This window comes from Medicago sativa, chromosome 4 (genome assembly GCF_051527215.1).
Source record: "Medicago sativa cultivar Bolivia chromosome 4, Bolivia_mono, whole genome shotgun sequence".
In the NCBI taxonomy this organism is placed as follows: Eukaryota; Viridiplantae; Streptophyta; class Magnoliopsida; order Fabales; family Fabaceae; genus Medicago; species Medicago sativa.
Window position 1 is genome coordinate 48,561,056 of NC_140752.1, and position 21,682 is coordinate 48,582,737.

Genomic DNA, 21,682 nt, shown 5'->3' on the forward strand with positions numbered 1-21,682 from the left:
TCAATTTTTTTTCTTTTCGATTTAATCAATTATGTTATAAAATATCAACATCGTGATCCTTCCTTTATATTAAAATAAAAAGATTAAAACTAAAAAAAAAATCATAAGCAAACTCATATCTCCATCACACAAACCTATAAATCCAGATTTTATTGAAAAAACCTCATAAACCCAAAAATACATAAATCCATTTTTCTGCATAGCCTTAATTATCTTTTTTCCACTCATGAAAAAAAAATCAATTATAACCAAAATCAAAAAATAACCATAACCAAATTTCAACTCAGCACCAAAACAAAAGAAACAGAAGAAAAATCAAAGAAGAAAGACCGAAAAAAGATGAAGATAAAAAAAAAATTATAACCAAAATCAAAAAATAACCATAACCAAATTTCAACTCGGCACCAAAACAAAAGAAACAGAAGAAAAATCAATGAAGAAAGACCGAAAAAAAGATGAAGATATATAAAAAATCAATTATAAAAGGGATAATTAAGTTTTTAATCCCTATAAATATTGACAGTTTTGTTTTTAGTCCCTACAAAATAAAATCACAACTTTTAGTCCCTGTGGCATTTTCTTTAAGCATTTTGGGGACCAAAAATGTTGATGGAAATTTTTTACAGGGACTAAAAATGCTGATGGAAAAATTTTATAGGGACTAAAAATGCTGATGGAAAATTTTATAGGGACTAAAAAGTGTGATTTTATTTTATAAGGACTAAAAACAAAATTCTAAATATTTACAGGGACCATTTACTTAATTAACCCTAACCAAAATCAAAAAATAACCATAACCAAATTTCAACTCGGCACCAAAACAAAAGAAACAAAAGAAACAGAAGAAAAATCAAAGAAGAAAGACCGAAAAAAGATGAAGATATATTTATGTTGTTTGAGTGCTGACTTGATTAATGAGAGAATTTTTTTAAAGAATTTTAGGTTTTTTTTAGTAAAATAGGTATAAAAAACAAAAGTATTAATGGAAATTAAATTAAGAAATAAATCGTATAATTTCCCCTATCAATTTTTTCTTAACATAAGCTTGAGGTATGAGCTTGAGGGTCCAAAAAAATTGCATGAAATGAATATGGTGTTGGATACATTTTAGAGAAATAAAGGAACTGATATATAAAATAAGGCTTGAATGTAGATAATTTGAAGTAAACTATCACGCAAAAAAATTGAATAAACTGGACAATATGTGAGTAATATATATATTGCAGAGAATTATTAGTAAAATAATAAAAAAAAAATTGTCTTCAGCAGGATTTCATGCATTCAAAGCAGTTGGAGTTTGGAATGCACGACCATAGCTTAAGCGAACATCAGTTCTCTAGTTTCAGGCTTTTTTTTATAGTTTCAGGCAGCAGGATTTTATAGTTTGGAATTTATACACATTTTTTTTTTTTTTTTTTATCTTTTGGAGCTATTTTGTTTTGCAGACGTTGTATTTTGCGTGCACTGGTTTGCTGATTTTGTTTTTGGAAATGTTTTTCTGCTGAATTTGCATCACTACTTCAATTGTGGATAGTAACCTTGTTATGACGGCGAGGGTTAACGATATTTTCAATATAAAATAAAATTTATTTAATAGAAACACTAGATTAATGTAGATATTTTGAAAGAGTAAATACTCAACTTAGTCCCTAAATTTTAACGCGTCGGCCAACTTAGTCCCTCAATTATATGAAATTTCTAATTAGTCCCTGAATTTGTAAATTGTCAATCAATTTCGTCCTTCTGTCCAAACGGAGGGTTAACGGGCTGACGTGGCCGTTAACCTCTCACATGTCATACGCCACGTAGGCAGGGACTAATTTGGCCGAAAATAACAAACATTTTGAAGGACTAAATTGATTGATTTGCAGAAATTTTTTTGGCTTCTTCCCAAACAGCTCTTTTCTTCCCCAACGTATCTGTCTTCCCCAATTGTATAAAATTGGAACCCTAATTAAACAATATGCAATCTACATTCTAATTAAATGGGAATATGGGAAAAAACTGTTATTAAAGTCGAGCTTCATCTTCAAGCTCCAACTTTAATAGTGATGAAAAGAGGTTGAAGATGATTCAGAAATGTAACCTTCAAATACATCCCTAAGTAATATTAAAAACCATCAAATAAGTCCCTGAATTTTTTAATCATATATCAAACAGATCCTTGAAATTACAGAACACACAAATTTACTGCTAGTAGTAGTTCACACATACATCACTCATGACATGATACACCTAGAAAGAGATAGAAAAAGGAAAGGTAGCGCAGACGTATCACGTAGTAGCAAGTAAAGCAAAGCATATGCATTAACATAACTAGTTTTGATTTGACTTTGAAAAAGTCATTCATCCAACTCATTCATATTCATTCATCACTCAACACACAACACAACAACACTACCCAACCAACACAACTCATTTTCTATCCTCAACCAAACATACTTAACCTCAATTAATCATTTGATTATTGCTTAATGGCTTTAGAGTTGCAAGCTTTGAATTCTTCTCCAACAGGAGCTACTAACGAAAAAATCATGCTCTCACAAAGCAACACCAATGAAAAAATCAACATCTCTGAATCTCATCACCAAATCGAATCATCATCTTCACAGCAACAACAACCGTTGCAGTTGCCGCCATCACCAGTGAAGTTGAACCACAAGTGCAGTGTTTGCGACAAAGCTTTTCCATCTTATCAAGCACTTGGTGGTCACAAAGCCAGCCACCGTAAATCTTCATCAGAAGCACCAACATTTTCCTCTTCATTACCAACGTCAGAATCGCCGGAGATGATGATGATTTTGGAGGGGTGAGAATGGAGAAATTTTTAGCGGGAAGGAGAAGGTTCAAGGATGTGTTTGATGGTTCTGACTGAAATGTGAAGAAGGAGGAATATGTAATGCAGGGGCAAAATGGGAAAAGCAGGAAAAAAATAAACTGAAAAGTGAAAAATGAACTTTTTCCAAATCAATCAAATTAGTCCCAGAACATGTGGCTTCCTTCTTGCCACGCGTACAAGACAACACAGCATGCAGGGCGACATGTCAGCATGGCTAACAGAGCACTTTGACGGAGGGACCTTTTTGATCGACGTTTGACAAATTCAGGGACTAATTAGAAATTTCGTATAATTGAGGGACTAAGTTGGCCGACGCGTGAAAATTCAGGGACTAATTTGATGGTTTACTCTATTTTGAAAATAGTCATGAGTTTCCCAAATTTTATCATATCGACTTTCTCATATATGTATATGAAAATTTGTTTATGTAGATATATGCACATAAAATCTGCAACAGATGCAGTGCAACGTTGAACGATGTTTTGCTTATAAAATAAAAAATTATTTAATAAAAACACTACATTAATGTTTATATTTTAAAAATAGTCATGCGTCTCCAAAATTCTATCATATATTTGTTTATGCAAATATAAGCGTATAAAATATGCAACGGGTGCGGTGCAAACATTGAATTCTGTTTTGAATATAAAATAAAAAGTTTTTTAAATAGAAACGCTACATTAATCCATTTGCAACATTAGTTTTTATTTAATTTTAATGAATTTTTAGTCCCTGCAAAAAATGTGCACGCAACTTTAGTATCTGACAATGAAATTTAGGACTAGATTGTCTTAGTGGTACTGTCTTAGTCGAAACATTGGAAAACAAAGGGTCCTTGGAAATTGATTTCCCTTGGTCGTGGATTTTATAAATTCAAATTCTCTTCTGATGATGATATGTGCATTACCCTAGCAATGGGGACTGTTAATCTTAAGGTGGGCCTGTTGCGGCTCTCCCGTTGGTCCAAGGACTTTAATAAGTACTTTCAGCGCCTCACTCATGCGCATGGATGGATACGACTTCTAGACTTACCACAAGAATATTGGTTAGATAGAACCTTAATGGAAATTGCTGCTGCAATTGGAACCCCGCTTATTATAGACGTCGCGACTCATAAACGAACCTTTGGCTATTACGTGCGGGTGTTGGTGGATATAGGCTTCTTCCGTCGTCTATTTTATGAGATCATGGTTGAGAGGGAAGGCTGTGAGTTCCCTGTTGAGGTGGAGTATGAATGGTTGCCTGAATTTTGTACGCATTGCCAAATTCTTGGTCATTCGATCACGAACTGTCGTTGGTTGCATCTGGAAAAAGATCCGACTAAGGACTGCGAGAAATCGCACAAGGTGCACGACAAAGGGAAGCAGTTAACCATTCAACAGAAGCCGCAAAAACAAATATGGAAGGCACGTGATAACGTTACTGGCATTGGATCCTCTTTAGCTTTTGAACAATCGGTTACTGATGCACCAACATCTGAAATTACGACACCATCTGCGGCACCTGAGCAGACTGAACATCATGTGTCCCCTACGGTTAGTGGTCCAGTTGACACACATCTTGCAAATCCTGCAAATGGTTCCAATGAGATGGCCAATACCAATGATCATTTGGCACTTGAAAATGGTGACAAGTCTGCATCCTATTATCATTTGGCACTTCAAAATGTTACCGATGAGATTGCCCGTACCAATGCATTAACGCAAACCACATGGTTAGAATCGGTTCTGCAATTACAAAATGTGATTGATTCAATCGAAACTCTCCTCCATGAGGAGGGGATTGTGTAATATGAACATGAAGGACTGGAAGTTGCGGCAACAAGTCATTCTCCTGCCATTCAATCGCATCCCTTTGCAACTGTGATCCCGCATCGCTGTCCTATAATTACAAGAGACTTGGATGTCATAAAACAGGCCCTGGTTGTTTCTGATGTGGCTAATAAGGAGGGGTTTACCACTGTTGTTTCCAAGAGCAACCGGAAGAAGAATAAAAGTTATCAAACCCGCTCCCGGGGTCCGTTACCAAATCCGTCTCTATGAAGATTCTTTATTGTCTCTTATCTTTCGCGAAGGAAGTGGTCACGTAGTTACATATATGGTTTGGTGGGACATTATGCTCGTGTTTGTTCGGGGGGACTCTTTTAGGGACCGTTCTGGGTTACCTAATTTTCATTTTCCGTTATTTCCTTTTCTTTTTTAGGGTTTGGTTTGTTCCCCCTCTTGTACATATTTTTTCCTTTTTTTCTATATATTTAATATATGAGTGAGCTACAGAGGATTGGAGCTCCCTTGGGTTGCCGACCTAGTCGGGATGTCCAGCTGCTCCTTGGTGTCTTCCTCACTCTTGATTCAGTAAAAAAAAGTTGATTATAGTGAAATCTCTTGAAAATGCAAGGAGATTGGACTAACCTCGAATTATGGAGTGAACTAGAATAACTTTATTGTGTCATCTTCTATCCCTTGTCTCGTTACTTTCAGCTGCTATTTATCTATCTGCAGTTACCTCAAAAAGATATACATGGTTTTCTCATCCTTCGGTGTTTCTAATTTTCTCTTATTCATACCATTTAATATTTTTTCATTATTGGTAGTGAAATGTGCTTGCTTTGACCTCTCCTCTAATTCTAGTTCACTAAGAATTTTTTATGACCCTTTCTAAAGTAATAGCAAACCTTCATTTGAAACAAGATTAGTGTCATACCTTCCTTCCATTGTGGAGGGGGAACTTTCATGAGTTTGACATTGTTGTACTCTATCTTTTAGGAAAAAGAAGGTTTCTTCAAAGAATTTGCCTTCTAACGTCAGTGGGACGGGTGCATCCACCATCTCCTTTGTTTGATGATTTAGTCCATTTTAGAAGAGATATTTGGTCCTTTCTTACACCCTTGTGGAGAATATAACCTCAGTAGCAGTGGCGTATCCAGGACCCTGAGTGAGGGGGTGCAAACTTTTTAACTTCGGTAATAATTTTTGGGGAATTAGTCACTTTAGTCCCTGAATGGGGAACGATTCGTCAATTTAGTTCCTGAATGCAGATAATATGCAAAACAGTCCCTGCATGGTCAATTTCAGGGACTAAAGTGACTAACGAAGTCTACATTCAGGGACTAAATTGACTAACGGAGTCTGCATTCAGGGACTAAATTGACTAACAAAGTCTACATTCAGGGACTATTTTGCAATTTATCTGCATTCAGGGACTAAATTGACGAATCGTTCCCCATTCAGGGACTAAAGTGACTAATTCCCCATAATTTTTTGAAGGGTTCGTTAATATATATATATATATATATATATATATATATATATATAATCATTAATATTCAAACTATAATTTGTATATACATTCTACTAATAAAAAGGATACAATTTTTTTGATGTAACCTATTTTTAATATACGCAAATTACACTCAAATCCATTAATTATATTTTGATTGTTAAAAATAAGTCTTTGTCGACTCTTCTTTGTTAGTGTCCTCATAAACTTAACTCAGTTGGTATGGACAATGTATAAAATATGCAAGGTCCGGGGTTTAAATCCCGACCACTACAAAAAATAATGTTGTATTTATATTATAAAAAAAACATACTTTGAGACAAACAAATAAAAGATAGTACCTATTATGAGACGAAGAGAATACGACTTATTTAAATAAATGGACTTGGTGCAGTGGATGAGTCATCGAAGCTTTAGCTCATAATCATGGGTATGCTTCTCCATTTTTATTTTACAAAATGTGAAAATAAAAGGTTAACAATAAAATTTAGAAAAAGAAACAAAACAAGGGTCACGTCAGTGGCATCAACTCAGTTTGTGGAATAAGAAACCAATAGCAACAAAGATGAGACAAGACAGGACTTTGGGTGAGAACTTGGTGCAACAGCAAAATTTCAGGGTGTGCAAATAGAATAAAATACATATTATTGGTGCTAGGAACTCAGGGTGTGCAGCTGCTCACCCTCAGATGCAGCTGGCTCCGCCCCTGCTCAGTAGCCCCTTAAAACGTCCCCATACCTCATAAAATGACCTGCATCTTTTGAAAAAAAATATATATTTTCAATCGGAGGAGTGTTTAGTGAGGAAAACTCGATACAATTTATCTCATGTCCCTATGCACTTGGGCGGGATGCAATATAGTCAAACCTTAGTTTCATCCCTTAATGAAAGAGGAAAAAGCTCAAGTCTAATAGCCTTTTTAGTGGCTCCATCTATCCTTAAAAGTTCACAAATTTCAAGAAGGTAGATAGATGGACGTGTTGGTAATCCGTAGCTATCCAGAAAATAGACAATGTTCTTCTAAAAGTTTTACAGAAGCCTACACCCCTGGTCACTATTATAAGCAAAAATCAATATTTTAGATTTATTCATTAAATAATGTATGTGGTCTATAATAAGATCATATACATCATTAATTGGATGAATTTAAAATGTAAAGTTTTTCTCATAATAGTGATCGGATGTTGTATTTTATTTGAAACAATTTAGCAATGATGAAGGCAAAGGAAAACCAAACAAATGTAAAAATAAGAAGAGATTCTAAATTAAACTAGCTTAAGAAGAAAAGAAAAAATGGGATTATGGAAAGTTTATCGTAGGACTACTTTCCATGATTCCAAGACAAAGAAGACTACTCACCCATTATAGTGATGATCTTACCTAAATCAAATAAAGAAAACAATAAACTTTATTGAGTAAAATGCAAAGTTATATGACTACTATGGTCAAGAGTGGTGTGAAACCAAAGCAAACTAAGCCTATTCATAGCCTAGGTACTGTTGAACTGGTGCATTACTTAGTGATTACAAGGATTATGATTAGCATTTACATATGTTCATCCAAGTTCTCAAAGAAAAACAACACAATTGAATTTCATAGGTTGTTACGGTCGTAGCTTGTGGTTACGGATGACCGTAACAACCCAAACTTTTATGGTCTTGATCATTTTGCTTCCTTTATTCTTTGATGATTGTTTTGGAACTAAATGACACGACTTTTGAAGTGTTGTTGAGTTAATTTACACTTTTTGATCATTGAAAAGGGTCTCCATTGCCCTAAGTCTTGGCTTGGTCAACAAGTCTTTAAATCTTTGAAGTGTTTACCACTTTTTTTTCCTTCTCATTACTTCATAATCCTCTTGCAATAAAAAAGAAAATAAGATAAATAAGCTTAACTCGAAGTACCAAATATTTGAAACATAAATAAAAATATGATAAATGTTTAGATATGAATATTCTTACGCTGTCAACGTTACTATTGAGTATATTTAATTTACTTTACGTTGTTCATAGCAGCTCTTCGAAATTGATGATCCACCTTTGTTGTTGTTCCCCTTATGGCTATTTGTGCATCCTTGTGCGGGTAGATGAGAAGATGAAAGTTGATAAAGAGATCGAGACAGAAGATATGAAGTGATTAGCATAACGCCATATCGAAATAGATGGTTATTTTTAATCTTGTTTATTTTATTGGCATATTGGTCGACTAATAATTTGGGATTATGTCAAATTAACTTTACGGTGCAACCTTAAATAAGTATTTAACCTGATTAAAGAAAAATTGCACTAAAAATAAGGTTGCATATATATTAATCATGAATTATTTTGTTAAGACTCAATATCATACTTTATAAAAAAATGCTAATCAATATCAATTGTGAAATTGATATCTTCAAAAAAAAAATTGTAAAATTGATATGAATGATAATATGTAATAACTAATGTAATTTCTATTTTTGATATGTGCTAATGAATCACCACATTTCAAAATATTCCTACCATAGCTAACTTCATCATCCTTACGAAAGATTGGGGGATTAGATCAATGTGAATAAAAAATAATTATATTTTAGTGCAAGATCTTTAATAAATTTAAGAGATCAATATTTAATAAAAAAGAGTCAGGTTATATATTTAGTGAGCAAAGGACAAATGTGACACATGAATATAATTAAGAGACATTTAAAATTCTAAATTTAAAAAGGATTTTGATTTACATAAATATAAAATTAAATATTTTTACATTATAAAATGATCAAACAATATTTCAATTTACATGCAAGTGAGAAAAAATATGGCTACAATTCTAAAACTTTTGTATTTTATGATCCTACTTATATATTTACCTTTTGAAATTGAAGGATTTGGTAGATTCTTACTTTATAATAATTGTAAACATGACGTTGATTGCCCAAATATATGTTCCCCACATGAATATTCAAAGTGCATTTTGAGTGTGTGTTACTGCTTTGACAAATAACTTTATTACTTACAAATAATATGTGAGTTGACAAATAACTTTGTTACATAACCTTATAGTTTTATTTTTATTTGTTGATGCTCTTATGCTTTATTGCACAATTCAATTTCTCTCTCACTCTAACTTTTCATTTATTTGACAGGCACATAACATATGTAAGATAAGAGTTTTTTTTACAATATATATATATATATATATATATATATATATATATATATATATATATATATATATATATATATAAGCGGACTTCTACTAAACGAGTCAGACCGAGCTAGAGTACAAGTGGGTTAGGTCATAAACCCCTATCAGTAAATATGGGAAATAAGAGTTGTTTTACTGAACGAGTCAGACCGAGTTAGATTAGAAGTAGCTTAGGTCATAAACCTCTATCAAACAGCCTAACCTATTCCTATGCCTAAATGCCAGTGTTGCTTATTTTATAACTAGGAATTCCAATTTCCTACTTCTTTTTTGTTTGTTTTATCACATGGGGATAACTGATTTACCTTTATTATTAATTCTAATTCATATGTTTAATTAATCTAGCTCAATCATAAATACACACATTCACTTATTTTATTTTACTCTTTCATATTTAAATTATTATCCCTGAAAATACTCATACTAAAACAGTACCATTTTGAGAGAATATTTAAAATAATAAATAAAAGTATATAATTTCCTTACTTTATATTAACAACTAACTGAAATAAAAAAGTGTAAAGAACTTACTAATATATGTATATATCTTATGAAGGAATTTTCAATATATACATAAGGTACCAATAGGGTGTTATGCAGAAAATACTCAATACCATATTTTGTTATAAAATACTAATCAATATCAATAGTAAAATTGATATGAATGATAATGTGGAATATAATTCACCTCATTTTAAATAATTACTACTACAACTAACTTTATCATCCTTCAAAACCATCACACTCTTTTGCTATTTTGACCTTATTTACCACAAAAGCTAAAATGGGGGTGAAAATAATAACAAAGGAATTTTAATAAATTTAAGAGATCGATATTTTTTTAAAAGAGAGTCAAGTAATCGATCAATTAAGCAAAAGACAAAGACGACACATGAATATAATTAAGAGACATTTATCATTCTAAATTTAAAATAGAATTTTATTTATATAAACAAAGAATTAAATTATATTTTATTATGGAATGTTCAAACAATTTACCATTGATTACATGAAAATGACATAAAATTTGGGTACAATTCTTAAATTTCTATATGTTATAATCTTATTTATTTATGCATTTTTGTAACTAAATAATTAGCTAGATTCTTATAACAGAATATTGATTTTTTTGTAACTAAAGTGTGTTTTGTATGCATGTTACAACGTTGGTAAATTACTTATATTACTCAATCTTGATTTGAGATTGTCTTACCAATGTTTTGCTATTTATTAACAATATTGGTGGGATCTCATTTGCATTGAAGAGATTTTTTCACCTTCTTCCATGTGAAATAGTTCATATTTTCAAGTAAGTGTGCTAATTTTAGATTGCTTGACGTCTTCACATCCTTATGAAGAGTTTCCAAAGTGTCAAAATTGTTTTAGCCATCTTAAAATGTGAATATAAATGATACAACTGATGTGCGAATTAGGCAAGTGTTCCAAATCGTTTACCAAGTAATAAAGTGATAAGTAGAGTATCGTATCCACATGGATTGTCGTTTTGTCCAAACAATTTGCTTTACTTATTTTTAGTTTGACGATAAAATAAAAGAGCTAAAGGGTTAGAGATTTACAATTTTTTACCTGTTTTGGTTGCAGAAAAGTAAGCAGTGGTTAGGATTCTTCGAATCCCCCCTATTTATTTGTTGGATATTAAATAATAGTAATGTCGCGTTTATTTATCTTAGGTAGACTATACAAGTGATGAGACCGTTGGTACGTTTCTAACCTAATCAGTTGTCAAGACGCGCCTGATGATCGCACGGAGATCCTTACGTGCGGGGTCTTTACTATCTCGGTTGATTTCGGGCTATCCCTCCAATGTTTGGTTGCACCTGTTGGTCATGATGGTCACACGACGATCCTTATGTGTGGGGTCTTACTGTAACACCCTAATTTTCTATTTTTAATTAATTCAATGATGTTTAATAGGTGAAGTTTTGATTAATATTATTGTTGATGCTACTTGTGCTTAAGTAATATTTTGTTGTTGAGAAAATAGAAATTATGATGTGGAATGGGAAGTGGTTTGAGAAAATTAAAAGGAACGAAGATGAGAGTCCTAACAAAATAAATAGAGTCGTGGGTGTAGAAAGTAAGATTTTAATAAGTGGGGGAGGGGAGAAGTAAAGAGTAGTGTGTAGGAAAGGAAGACAATTATAGCGAATAGTGAGCCCAAATATAAATAGGAATATTAGAGATTAGAAATCAGTTTTGCTGACCAGAGAAAAGGGAGAAGAGAAGCAAAGGAAGAGAAGTGAAACCATAGTGCAGCAACATCGAGCCAAACTGAAGGCTTATACGGGGGAGAAAATATTGAATGAGGGTTGTTTTTGTAGTTAAAAGATTAAAATTCAAAAACCAACGTTAGGGTAATTGATATAGAGCCTTCAATCATGTGAAGAGTTATGCAATTAGGTAAATGATGTGAGAAAGTAGTGTTTAGATAATGTTTCACATTAGTTTGGGATCACAAGGGCTATGAAAGTGGACATTTAGGACAACTTAGAAGCATTCTCGTATCTCAAAAACGTAGAATTTGGAAACAACCCGAGAGCTGGCGCCTCTGGTGTCTGTTCCTAGCTCCCACTTAAGGGTTTTTTCACCCATTTTTGTTCTGAACTGGGTCTTGGTGTAAACATAAAATTTGTAGGTATGGATGTTATCTTTTATGTGGATTTGGAGTGACTCCATTAGGACGTCTAAAACTTAAGTTATGATTGAAATACTACACAGAGGTCAGCACGGTCGTGCACTCTGGCTAGCTTTAGGAAAATCAACCTTTCCACCCCTCTCTGTACCGAATTGGATTTAGGTTCCTTCATGCAAATTTTAGATATGGATGTTATATTTCTTTTAGACCTCATTCAGATATTCGTAAGTTAGTTATGATTAAAATGTCGCACGTGGGTCATGTTGTGTTGTTAATGAAATTTCAGCACAATCCTCCTAGTGATTTTAAGAAATACATTAGTGCGTAAAGTAAATGGGAGGATACCTAAACTATATATCTAGGTGTGGGAGTGTGTTCGAGCATAAATAGAAGTGAATGTCTCAAGATAAAAGAAAGTCTAAATATGAATCGAAGATAGTAACATATGAAAACCTAATTATGGTAAAGATGGCCTTGTAATAGGGAGTGAAATACAATGATAGGGGGAGGGGGAAGGTAAACGTTTACGGTAGATGACTAAGGTAAATATAGGTCCCTCGAATTAGAGATGAGCCTAAAACATTGAAGTAGTTTAAGTACTAGGAAGAGAAGTATAAGAGATATTGATAAGTAGTCCACGGTGAGGTGGTAACAAAGAGAGTAAGCCCTTGGGATATTTAAAAAGGTCTAATGTGGTAAATCAATTAAGTAGGTATAAAATATGAAAGAGATAAAGAAGTGAAAATGGACAGTGTTATGATGGGAATATGAACTAGGTGTTTTACTTGTAAATGATGAAGTTAAACATGATCTCCCTAAACCAATGATGAGTTTAGAAATATCGTTAAGTTGAAGAGTAAAAGAGTCAAGGTAGTAAAGCACTTAAGATGAATGTTAGATAGTAACGTATAAGGTATAAGAATGAATAAAGAGTATAGAAGTCTAAATTAAATGATCATAAATGATTAGAGGGTCGTTAAGACGAAAGGTAAGGAAAGATAAGGAGTCGTATATTAAGTAATGATAGATAACCGAAAATGACGATAGCAATGAATAAGACAGGATTCGATCAGAAGAAAGAAAGATGAATAGAATAAATTCGTATATAAAGCACTTAAGATGAATGTTAGATAGTAACATATAAGGTATAAGAATGAATAAAGAGTATAGAAGTCTAAATTAAATGATCGTAAACGATGAGAGGGTCTTTAAGACGAAAGGTAAGGAAAGATAAGGAGTCGTATATTAAGTAATGATAGATAACCGGAAATGACGATAGCAATTAATAAGACGGGATTCGATCAGAAGAAAGAAGGATGAATAGAAGAAAGTCGTATATTAAGTAAGTATAATGAAGTTGTAGTGAGGAAATTTGCTGAACGTAATGATAAGGTGAGATAATAATTTTAAATTAGAATGAAGTTAAGATTAGGAGAATGGTCAATGTATAGATGACGATGAATATGAGAACCAGGTAATAAGATATAAAGCCACTTTAATGAGAAGAATAAGTATGAAAGAGTTAATGACAATGGTGAGGAAGAACCTAATTATATAGAGGGGGGATGTTGTATGTAATGATAATGAATAAGAAAACATCTTGAGACTAAGAATGAGGAATAGGGTATGATATCAGGGATAAAGTTTATAGAGAGGCTAGAATAGATGAGAGAATAAAGTATGTCCGTAAGATGAATAATAAAACAAAATATAGGGATGTTGACGTAGAAATGAGTCACACATAATGAAATTCTGGCACGTTAGATTAAGATGTTCCCTACGATGTTTCAACAATAGATTAAGAGATCCTGATGTTGATCGGAATGTTTGAAACATTAAACTAACAGTTTAATAGCAAAAACATAAAACAAATAAAGTAGTGAAAGAACACAGAGATTTGTTAACCCAGTTCGGTGCAACGTCACCTACTCTGGGGGCTACCAAGCCAGGAAGGAAATCCACTAGTAGATCTTATTCAAAGAGCTCTCCACAAACCACGTTTGCACTCTCTTGACCTAGACTCTACAAGAACAGACTTCAGCCTAAGAGTTACCCTAGACCAGAGATCCCCCTCTCACTTCCTTACCACAGATCACAGTCCCAGTGATCTAACAAAACTCAACACGAAAACTTAGGAATCATATCCCATTACATACGATGAACACCACAACCCGGTGCCTATCTCACAACTACCTTCCTTATGCTTACAAGCTTATGGAAGTGCACAAATTACAACTCGATGATAGTCCTAAACGTGCATCAAGGTGAATACACGAAAGGCTCACACAAGTGACTCAAAACCCTAGACAATTCTAGCTTTTCTTCGTTATGTTTTTCATACCGTCTTTAGGTCTTGTGTCCTCCTTAAATACTGAAGCAAAGAGATTAGCATGATATCCCACCTTCAGAACAATCCGCTTGACCATTAAGAAACAGATCTTCCCAAAAAGGAAACTTACCATAATTAGTTCCAGACATTAAATGGGGCATCATGATCACGATACAAACCTTCCTAAAATGCTTCCACAATCTTAGGAATTAAACCTTGTTCTGATCTTCATCCAGAACGCGTAGAGTAGACCAATCACTGATTGGTGTGGATTCCTTAAAACCAGGGAACGCGTGCTTAAATGTAGGCGAGGCATAGAACAAAACTACCAGGCCTTCATGTTGGAACATCATGTTCCACATCATTGCTGAATATTTGTTTTAGGCAATAATGAAGCCAACTTACAAATATCCAACAATCTCCCCCTTTGGCAAATTTTTGGCTAAAACAAATTCAGCCAAATAACATCAGAGACTTGCAGCAGCGATTTAATAAGGAAAAATAAATTCCTATTAAACATGTGATGTTGTTAGCAGTGCGCAGACATCTCATATGACATACACTAATCACTCCCCCTTAAACTCATGTCCATTTGAGTGATTCCATTTATGCCTTACTCCCCCTCAAGATGTGCATACATATACATATACTACTACTCCCCCTTTTTAGCCAGAAAATGTGCCAAACATAATAGGGAACATTGTCTTCAACATATAAGAGTGCAGATAAAACGGAGAAACAAGAGTACTTAAGATACGATTACAGACCATAGCACATGTAGTGCTTAAAATATCCAGGGGCTAGGCCCATAAAGGAAAAAGAACCAAAATAAGGACAACAAAAATAAAAACAACAATAAGAAGATTATCATTCCTCTTCTGCCTCAGAGCTGCTTCCAGACTGTTCCTCATCATCCTCCTTGGCCTCATCACCTTCTGATTTACCAGCATCCTCATCTTCTTTTTCAGAATCCTCTTCCTCATCCTCATTAGCAGATCCATCTTCTCCATCACCTGTTCCAACATCCTCTTCCTCATCACCAGAATCATCTTCCACTTCATCCTCCTTTTCAATCTCAGGAGCCTCCACACTCAAACCAGCAGTTTTCTTCTCCAAAGCCATGATCACACTGTCCACCTGCGCCTTTCTTTCACCCAGAATCCTGCTTGTAGCCTTCAAGTTTGCAATGATCTCATTGTCAGTCAAAGTTTCAGAAACAGGCGGTGGAACATATGTTCCAACAAGATCTGGAGCATGTCCATCACCAAAGAGTTTCTGGTGAAATGTGAGAGGTTGATCTCTTTTCATTGCCAGGTCATTTGCAGAGAGGATATTTGGATGTTGACTCAAAATTACATTACACAGCAGAGTGGGGAAGGCAATTGGAAGTTTAACAACATCAGTTTTGGCATGTCTCACAGTTTGATCAAACACATACCTTCCAACATCCATTTTTGTCTTAGTTCCCACAACATACACAAACTTGGCCAATCCAGTAGCAATATCTAAAGAGTGAAGAGTAGGAACCCAGTTGGCAGCACCAATCCTGTTCAGCACAGCATACTTCACACTTTGCTTCCCAGAGGATATTTTTCCTTTCTTTGGCCACACCTTTACTTTGTTGCCAGTGATCTCCTTGCAGATCTGATTATCTGTGGCTTCCACTTCAGCACCCCCTTCAGTACAACCCAGCAGATTATTGATGATGTTGGGAGAGAAGTTGACACATTCTCCTCTGACATAAACCTTCTGATAGTCTTTCCTGAGAGGATTGTCACAGTCCTTAGGTATGTTCACTAAAAATTCCCTTACCAGCATGTCATAGCATTTACCCAGCTTACAAACCATTTTCTCCAGCCCTGCTTCTCTAATAAGACTCATAACCTCCTCAACCTTTAAAGCATCAGCACTCAGTTCTCTTTCCAAAGCTAGCCTCCTGTGAGGGATAAACTTCCATCTTTGAGCAAAACTAGGAAGATGAAATGAGACTTTGTCAACTGGTACCTCTTCCACAAGCACCAACTCCTTCCTACTCTCTCTCTCTTGGTAGAGGCAATCACAATGTCCTGCACATCTTCCTCAGCTTCATATTCAGACTCACTAGAAGACACATTCTTTCTTTTCCTAGAGCTTCCAGCAGAACTTTTTACCACAACCTTACTCCAGCTTTTCTTAGGACCAACCACAGGTGTTCTTCCCTTTCCAGTTGGCTTTTCAGCCACATCAACTGACTTACCCTTGTTACTCCTAAGCCTTTTGGCCACGTCCTCTCCTACTTTCTGTGCTAGAGGTACATCATCTAGATCATCTACATCTACCACAGTCTTTTCATTTTCTTTTTCACCAGACACAACACCAGTATCATCCTGACCAGTACCATCCTGACTCACATTACCTACAGATTTCTCAACAGAGTTCTCAGGATGAGAGGGTTGGACCAAGGATGTTCCAACATCCGGTACAACTTTCTCTAGACCTAGGGTTTCTATATCAGCATTATCAACCGACTTCTCAGCATCAGGTTCTTTCTCATCCTTATCAACATTCATATTTTTTGTAGTTTCTATAGCCTCATTCAAATCCTCTAACCCTAATTTTCTAACCGAAACAGAATCGTTAATATTAGGGTTTGAATCAAGATTACCTTTTTCACTAGCAGGTGTTGCCACATCTGATACATCTTTTGGAGTAGATTCAACCACAGTTTCTTGTTGAACTTCATTCTTTCAATCAGACACAAACGGATTTTCCTTTTCATACAGATCAGTCATACTCAGAGGATTCTTCGATTCTCCTTTCTTGGTAGGCTTCTTCTTTGAAGACTTGATGGGGGTCTTCTTAGTTGATTTTGCAGCAGGAACAAAAGATATGGGCTTAATCTTCTTAGGAACAGAGGAATCAGAGACGTTCTTGTCAGAGGAAGCGGAAGGTTTGTTAGCATACTTCATGGTGGAGGGATAGGATAGATTTTGATCGGTTAGGGATGAAGTGAGAATATGATTGGTTGCGAGAGTGTTTGGAAGAGAAAAAAAGAGCAAACTAGGGTATAAGTGCGGTTAGGTAGATAACTTGCAAGGTAAAAACCGTCTAAATATGCGTGCACCAATGTATAACTTGAACTTCCTGCACGCTTGTCCCCAGTTAACTGCTATAACTCCCTATTATGAGAAATGCCCAATCTGTCCCTCACCTTTTCAAAATAAGATAAATCCGTAATTTCTGAATAATCCACATAAGATTTTCCACAGACACAGGACAGATATCCTTCACATAATCTAGATTGACTAACCTTTGAATTTTGTTATTTTCACTTCTTAGAGATACATTATTCAAATTCCTTCTATTCAATGGATTCAAAACATAACTTGGACGATGTTGCAACATCCTGTCAAACATTTATGTAGTTTCAATCCATTTGTAACAGTCATTTCTGGTCCTGATTCCTTCCATCAAGGTTTGACCTAGTTCATTTATGACCTTGCATCCCTTTTTTTTGAAGTTTACCTCCAGACCTTGATCACACAACTGACTGATACTGATCAAGTTTGAATACAAGCCTTCTACAAACAGAACATTATCAAGATTAGGCAAGTTGTTCCTGATCAATTTCCCTTTACCTCTGATCTTTCCTTTACCATCATCACCAAAGGTAACATACCCCTTTTCACAAGGATATATATACTCAAAGTAGTTCTCATTCCCAGTCATATGTTTTGAGCAACCACTGTCAAAATACCAAACTTCATTGTCAGTTGAGTTTTTTGAAATGTGTCCTGTCAAACCAACAATAGTATCTACAGGTATCCACTTATGATTGAATTTGCTGGGATACCCATAAAGTTTATAGCAGAAAGGACGGATATGTCCTCTTCTTTTGCAGTGATGACACACCCATGGTCGAGTTTTTCTCTTGTGGAGATGTTCTTGTGAATGTCTCAACACTGAAGTTCCAGTATATTGTTTATACTTGTGTTATTCTTCTTTTCTGATCAGACCATGTTCTTCACAAGCATATCCAATTTTTCTGTTGCGTTGTTTTTGATTCAAGGTTTGATAGTTGAATTCTGCACCATTAGCTTGTTTTTTGCATTTATCCTCTGCTTCCTTTTTAATGAATTCAACCGTCAACACTTTTTCTTGTTTCATATCTTCAATTTTGGAACTCAAGCTGATTACTTCCTCACTTAGTTCAGTCACCTTTATCATGAGAGAGTTGTTTTCTGATAAGAGCTTGTTGTTCTTTCTCTTTTCATCTACAAGCATCTTGCATATCTCAGAACTTCTGGTAAACAAACCTTCATAAGCCGTGACCAAGTATTCATGCTTTAATTCTTCATTCCTAGGATCCTTGTTAGTGGTCATTGTTCCTGTAAAGGCAGTTACTTTTCTAGTAAGAACTTCTTCATTTACCTTATCCTCATGCAGATCTGCACATCTCTTGAGATAAGTTCCACACTCTGTTCTGTTATGTCCAACTCCCTTACATTCTTGACATTAAATTTCCCTGAGATTACTATCATTCAAACCCAGAATTCCATTTTCTTCAATGTTGGAGATGATGTTCTGACCATTAGTTCTGGTCTTCCAGCTTGCTAGACCTACAATGCTATTGAACAATTTTCCAAGAAGAACTATAGAGTTAGTCAGATTTTGATTGTTCCATTGAATTTCTTTAATACCTGTTTCAAAACATGGAGAGTTGGTAATATCTTTCCTTCCAGTTCTGATTTTGGCACTGATTTCAAATTCCTGCAAGGAACCAATAAGTTCTTCCATCTTTAATTCAGAAATGTTCTGAGCTTCTTCTATAGCAATGACCTTCATATCAAATCTTTGAGGCAAGGACCTGAGAATTTTTCTTACAATTTTTTCTTCAGATAGTTTATCTCCAAGACTATCAAAGGCATTAGTGATATCAAGAATTTTCATGTGAAATTCTTGGATGCTCTCCTTTTCTTCCATAAATATATTTTCAAACTGAGTAGTTAGAAGTTGCAGTCTAGATTTCTTTACCTTGTCTGTACCTTCATAAGCAGTCTCTAGAGATTCCCATGCCTCTTTTGCAATTTTGTATTGTTTGATCATCCTGAACACATTTTTATCTACCCCACTGAATAGTGCATTCAAAGCTCTGGAATTTGCTAGAGCCAACTCATCTTCAGAATTGGTCCATTCCTCTTCTGGTTTCAGGATAGTTGTTTTGTTACCATCTTTGTCAAGGGCAACAGGATGTTCCCAACCTCTTAGCACTGCTTTCCAGGTTTTGCTGTCTATGGACTTCAGATATGCACAGATATGTGACTTCCAGTAGTCATAATTGGTTCCATCTAACAGAGGTGGTCTGTTAATGAATTCTCCTTCTTTCTCCATATTGCCAGAATAGATCTCCTTTGGATCTCACCCAATAACAGGCAGGGTGCCTGCTCTGATGCCAATTGAAATTCTGGCACGTTAGATTAAGATGTTCCCTACGATGTTTCAACAACAGATTAACAGATCCTGATGTTGATCAGAATGTTTGAAACATTAAACTAACAGTTTAACAGCAAAAACATAAAACAAATAAAGCAGTGAAAGAACACAGAGATTTGTTAACCCAGTTCGGTGCAACGTCACCTACTCTGGGGGCTACCAAGCCAGGAAGGAAATCCACTAGTAGATCTTATTCAAAGAGCTCTCCACAAACCACGTTTGCACTCTCTTGACCTAGACTCTACAAGAACAGACTTCAGCCTAAGAGTTACCCTAGACCAGAGATCCCCCTCTCACTTCCTTACCACAGATCACAATCCCAGTGATCTAACAAAACTCAACACGAAAACTTAGGAATCATATCCCATTACATACGATGAACACCACAACCCGGTGCCTATCTCACAACTACCTTCCTTATGCTTACAAGCTTATGGAAGTGCACAAATTACAACTCGATGATAGTCCTAAACATGCATCAAGGTGAATACACGAAAGGCTCACACAAGTGACTCAAAACCCTAGACAATTCTAGCTTTTCTTCGTTATGTTTTTCATACCGTCTTTAGGTCTTGTGTCCTCCTTAAATACTGAAGCAAAGAGATCAGCATGATATCCCACCTTCAGAACAATCCGCGTGACCATTAAGAAACAGATCTTCCCAAAAAGGAAACTTACCATAATTAGTTCCAGACATTAAATGGGGCATCATGATCACGATACAAACCTTCCTAAAATGCTTCCACAATCTTAGGAATTAAACCTTGTTCTGATCTTCATCCAGAACGCGTAGAGTAGACCAATCACTGATTGGTGTGGATTCCTTAAAACCAGGGAACGCGTGCTTAAATGTAGGCGAGGCATAGAACAAAACTACCAGGCCTTCATGTTGGAACATCATGTTCCACATCATTGCTGAATATTTGTTTTAGGCAATAATGAAGCCAACTTACAAATATCCAACACATAAGGGTTGGATTAATGAAGATATATGGAATTGGTATAACCGGTTGATAGAGAGTAATGATGAGGAATCCTATTATTGTGACAAAGAGCAACGACGATTGATATTTTATTTATGTGAATAAATAAATACGATGAGAAATAATGTTTATATTATAACAATGATGAGAGTAACGAGGGTTAAATTATGATGATGGTGAGTGTTGTTCTATATGACTAATTAGTTTGTAAGCTAGAGGGGGTGAATAGTTTTTTGAAAAGTTTTTCTGGAGTTTAATAAAAAGTGATTTAATGAAACCGACTATTGGAATTGTGCGCGAACAATCACAACAATGTACAAAAAGACAAATCTATGTGCAATAAGATTTAATCTTAGAATTGAGAGATTCACGGTACAAATCTTATTATACAATCAAACTTTAATAAACCTTGACCAATATACAAAGACTTTATAGACAATTCCAAACCAAACCTATATGAACAATAATATCAAACTATCAATTGAAACCACAATGCATATGAAATTGAAGAATTGAATAGACTTTGCAATCAATTGATCTAAGCAATTATTTGAAATGTAATTCAATGAATTAGATTATATTATGATGAAAAACAACTTAGGTCAACACTAGCAATTATTCTAACAATTATTCAATTAATCATATGCTAGAGTAAAAAGTGAAGAGGATAGGGAAGAGAGATAACAGTGATATTTTTATAGTAGTTCACTCTTTCTCATCCTCGCTAGAGATACGTCTACTCTTCTTGATGAAGTATGTCTTAACCAAGGTCATATACTAAGTAACAAATGTTGATTACAATGTGTTTACAAGAGTTCCTTGAAATTAAACCTAATTCTTCAACCCCTATGCAAACACTCCCCCAAACTTCAAATAACCTTTGAATTTGGTGATCCTTGAATCTTCCAATCCTTGATTACCCGTGCACCCCTTATAACTCT

The 21,682-nt window shown here is 34.8% G+C and overlaps 1 protein-coding gene and 2 long non-coding RNA genes across 4 annotated transcripts; 2 read left to right on the plus strand and 1 right to left on the minus strand.

The window, feature by feature from the left end:
• Window positions 1-3,753: 3,753 nt before the first annotated feature.
• On the plus strand, window positions 3,754-4,629 carry LOC146929487 (uncharacterized). Its single transcript, XM_085707339.1, has one exon. The coding sequence runs from the start codon at window positions 3,754-3,756 to the stop codon at window positions 4,627-4,629; it is 876 nt and encodes a 291-aa protein (XP_085563465.1).
• Window positions 4,630-7,508: 2,879 nt separating this feature from the next.
• LOC146929488 (uncharacterized) lies at window positions 7,509-8,589 on the minus strand. 2 transcript variants are annotated; one of them, XR_015006051.1, is made up of 2 exons: window positions 8,080-8,589; window positions 7,509-7,963 (listed from the first exon to the last, which is right to left on the minus strand). It is a non-coding gene; the product is annotated as an uncharacterized LOC146929488 (long non-coding RNA). The 2 variants fall into 2 exon arrangements; XR_015006050.1 differs by having other exon boundaries at window positions 7,509-7,975.
• Window positions 8,590-9,304: 715 nt separating this feature from the next.
• On the plus strand, window positions 9,305-11,284 carry LOC146929489 (uncharacterized). Its single transcript, XR_015006052.1, has 2 exons — window positions 9,305-10,610; window positions 10,993-11,284. It is a non-coding gene; the product is annotated as an uncharacterized LOC146929489 (long non-coding RNA).
• The last annotated feature ends 10,398 nt before the right edge of the window (window positions 11,285-21,682 follow it).

Bases quoted from the DNA above. Each gene is read 5' to 3' on its own strand.
- LOC146929487 (XM_085707339.1), top strand. From the start codon at position 3,754: ATGGGGACTGTTAATCTTAAGGTGGGCCTGTTGCGGCTCTCCCGTTGG.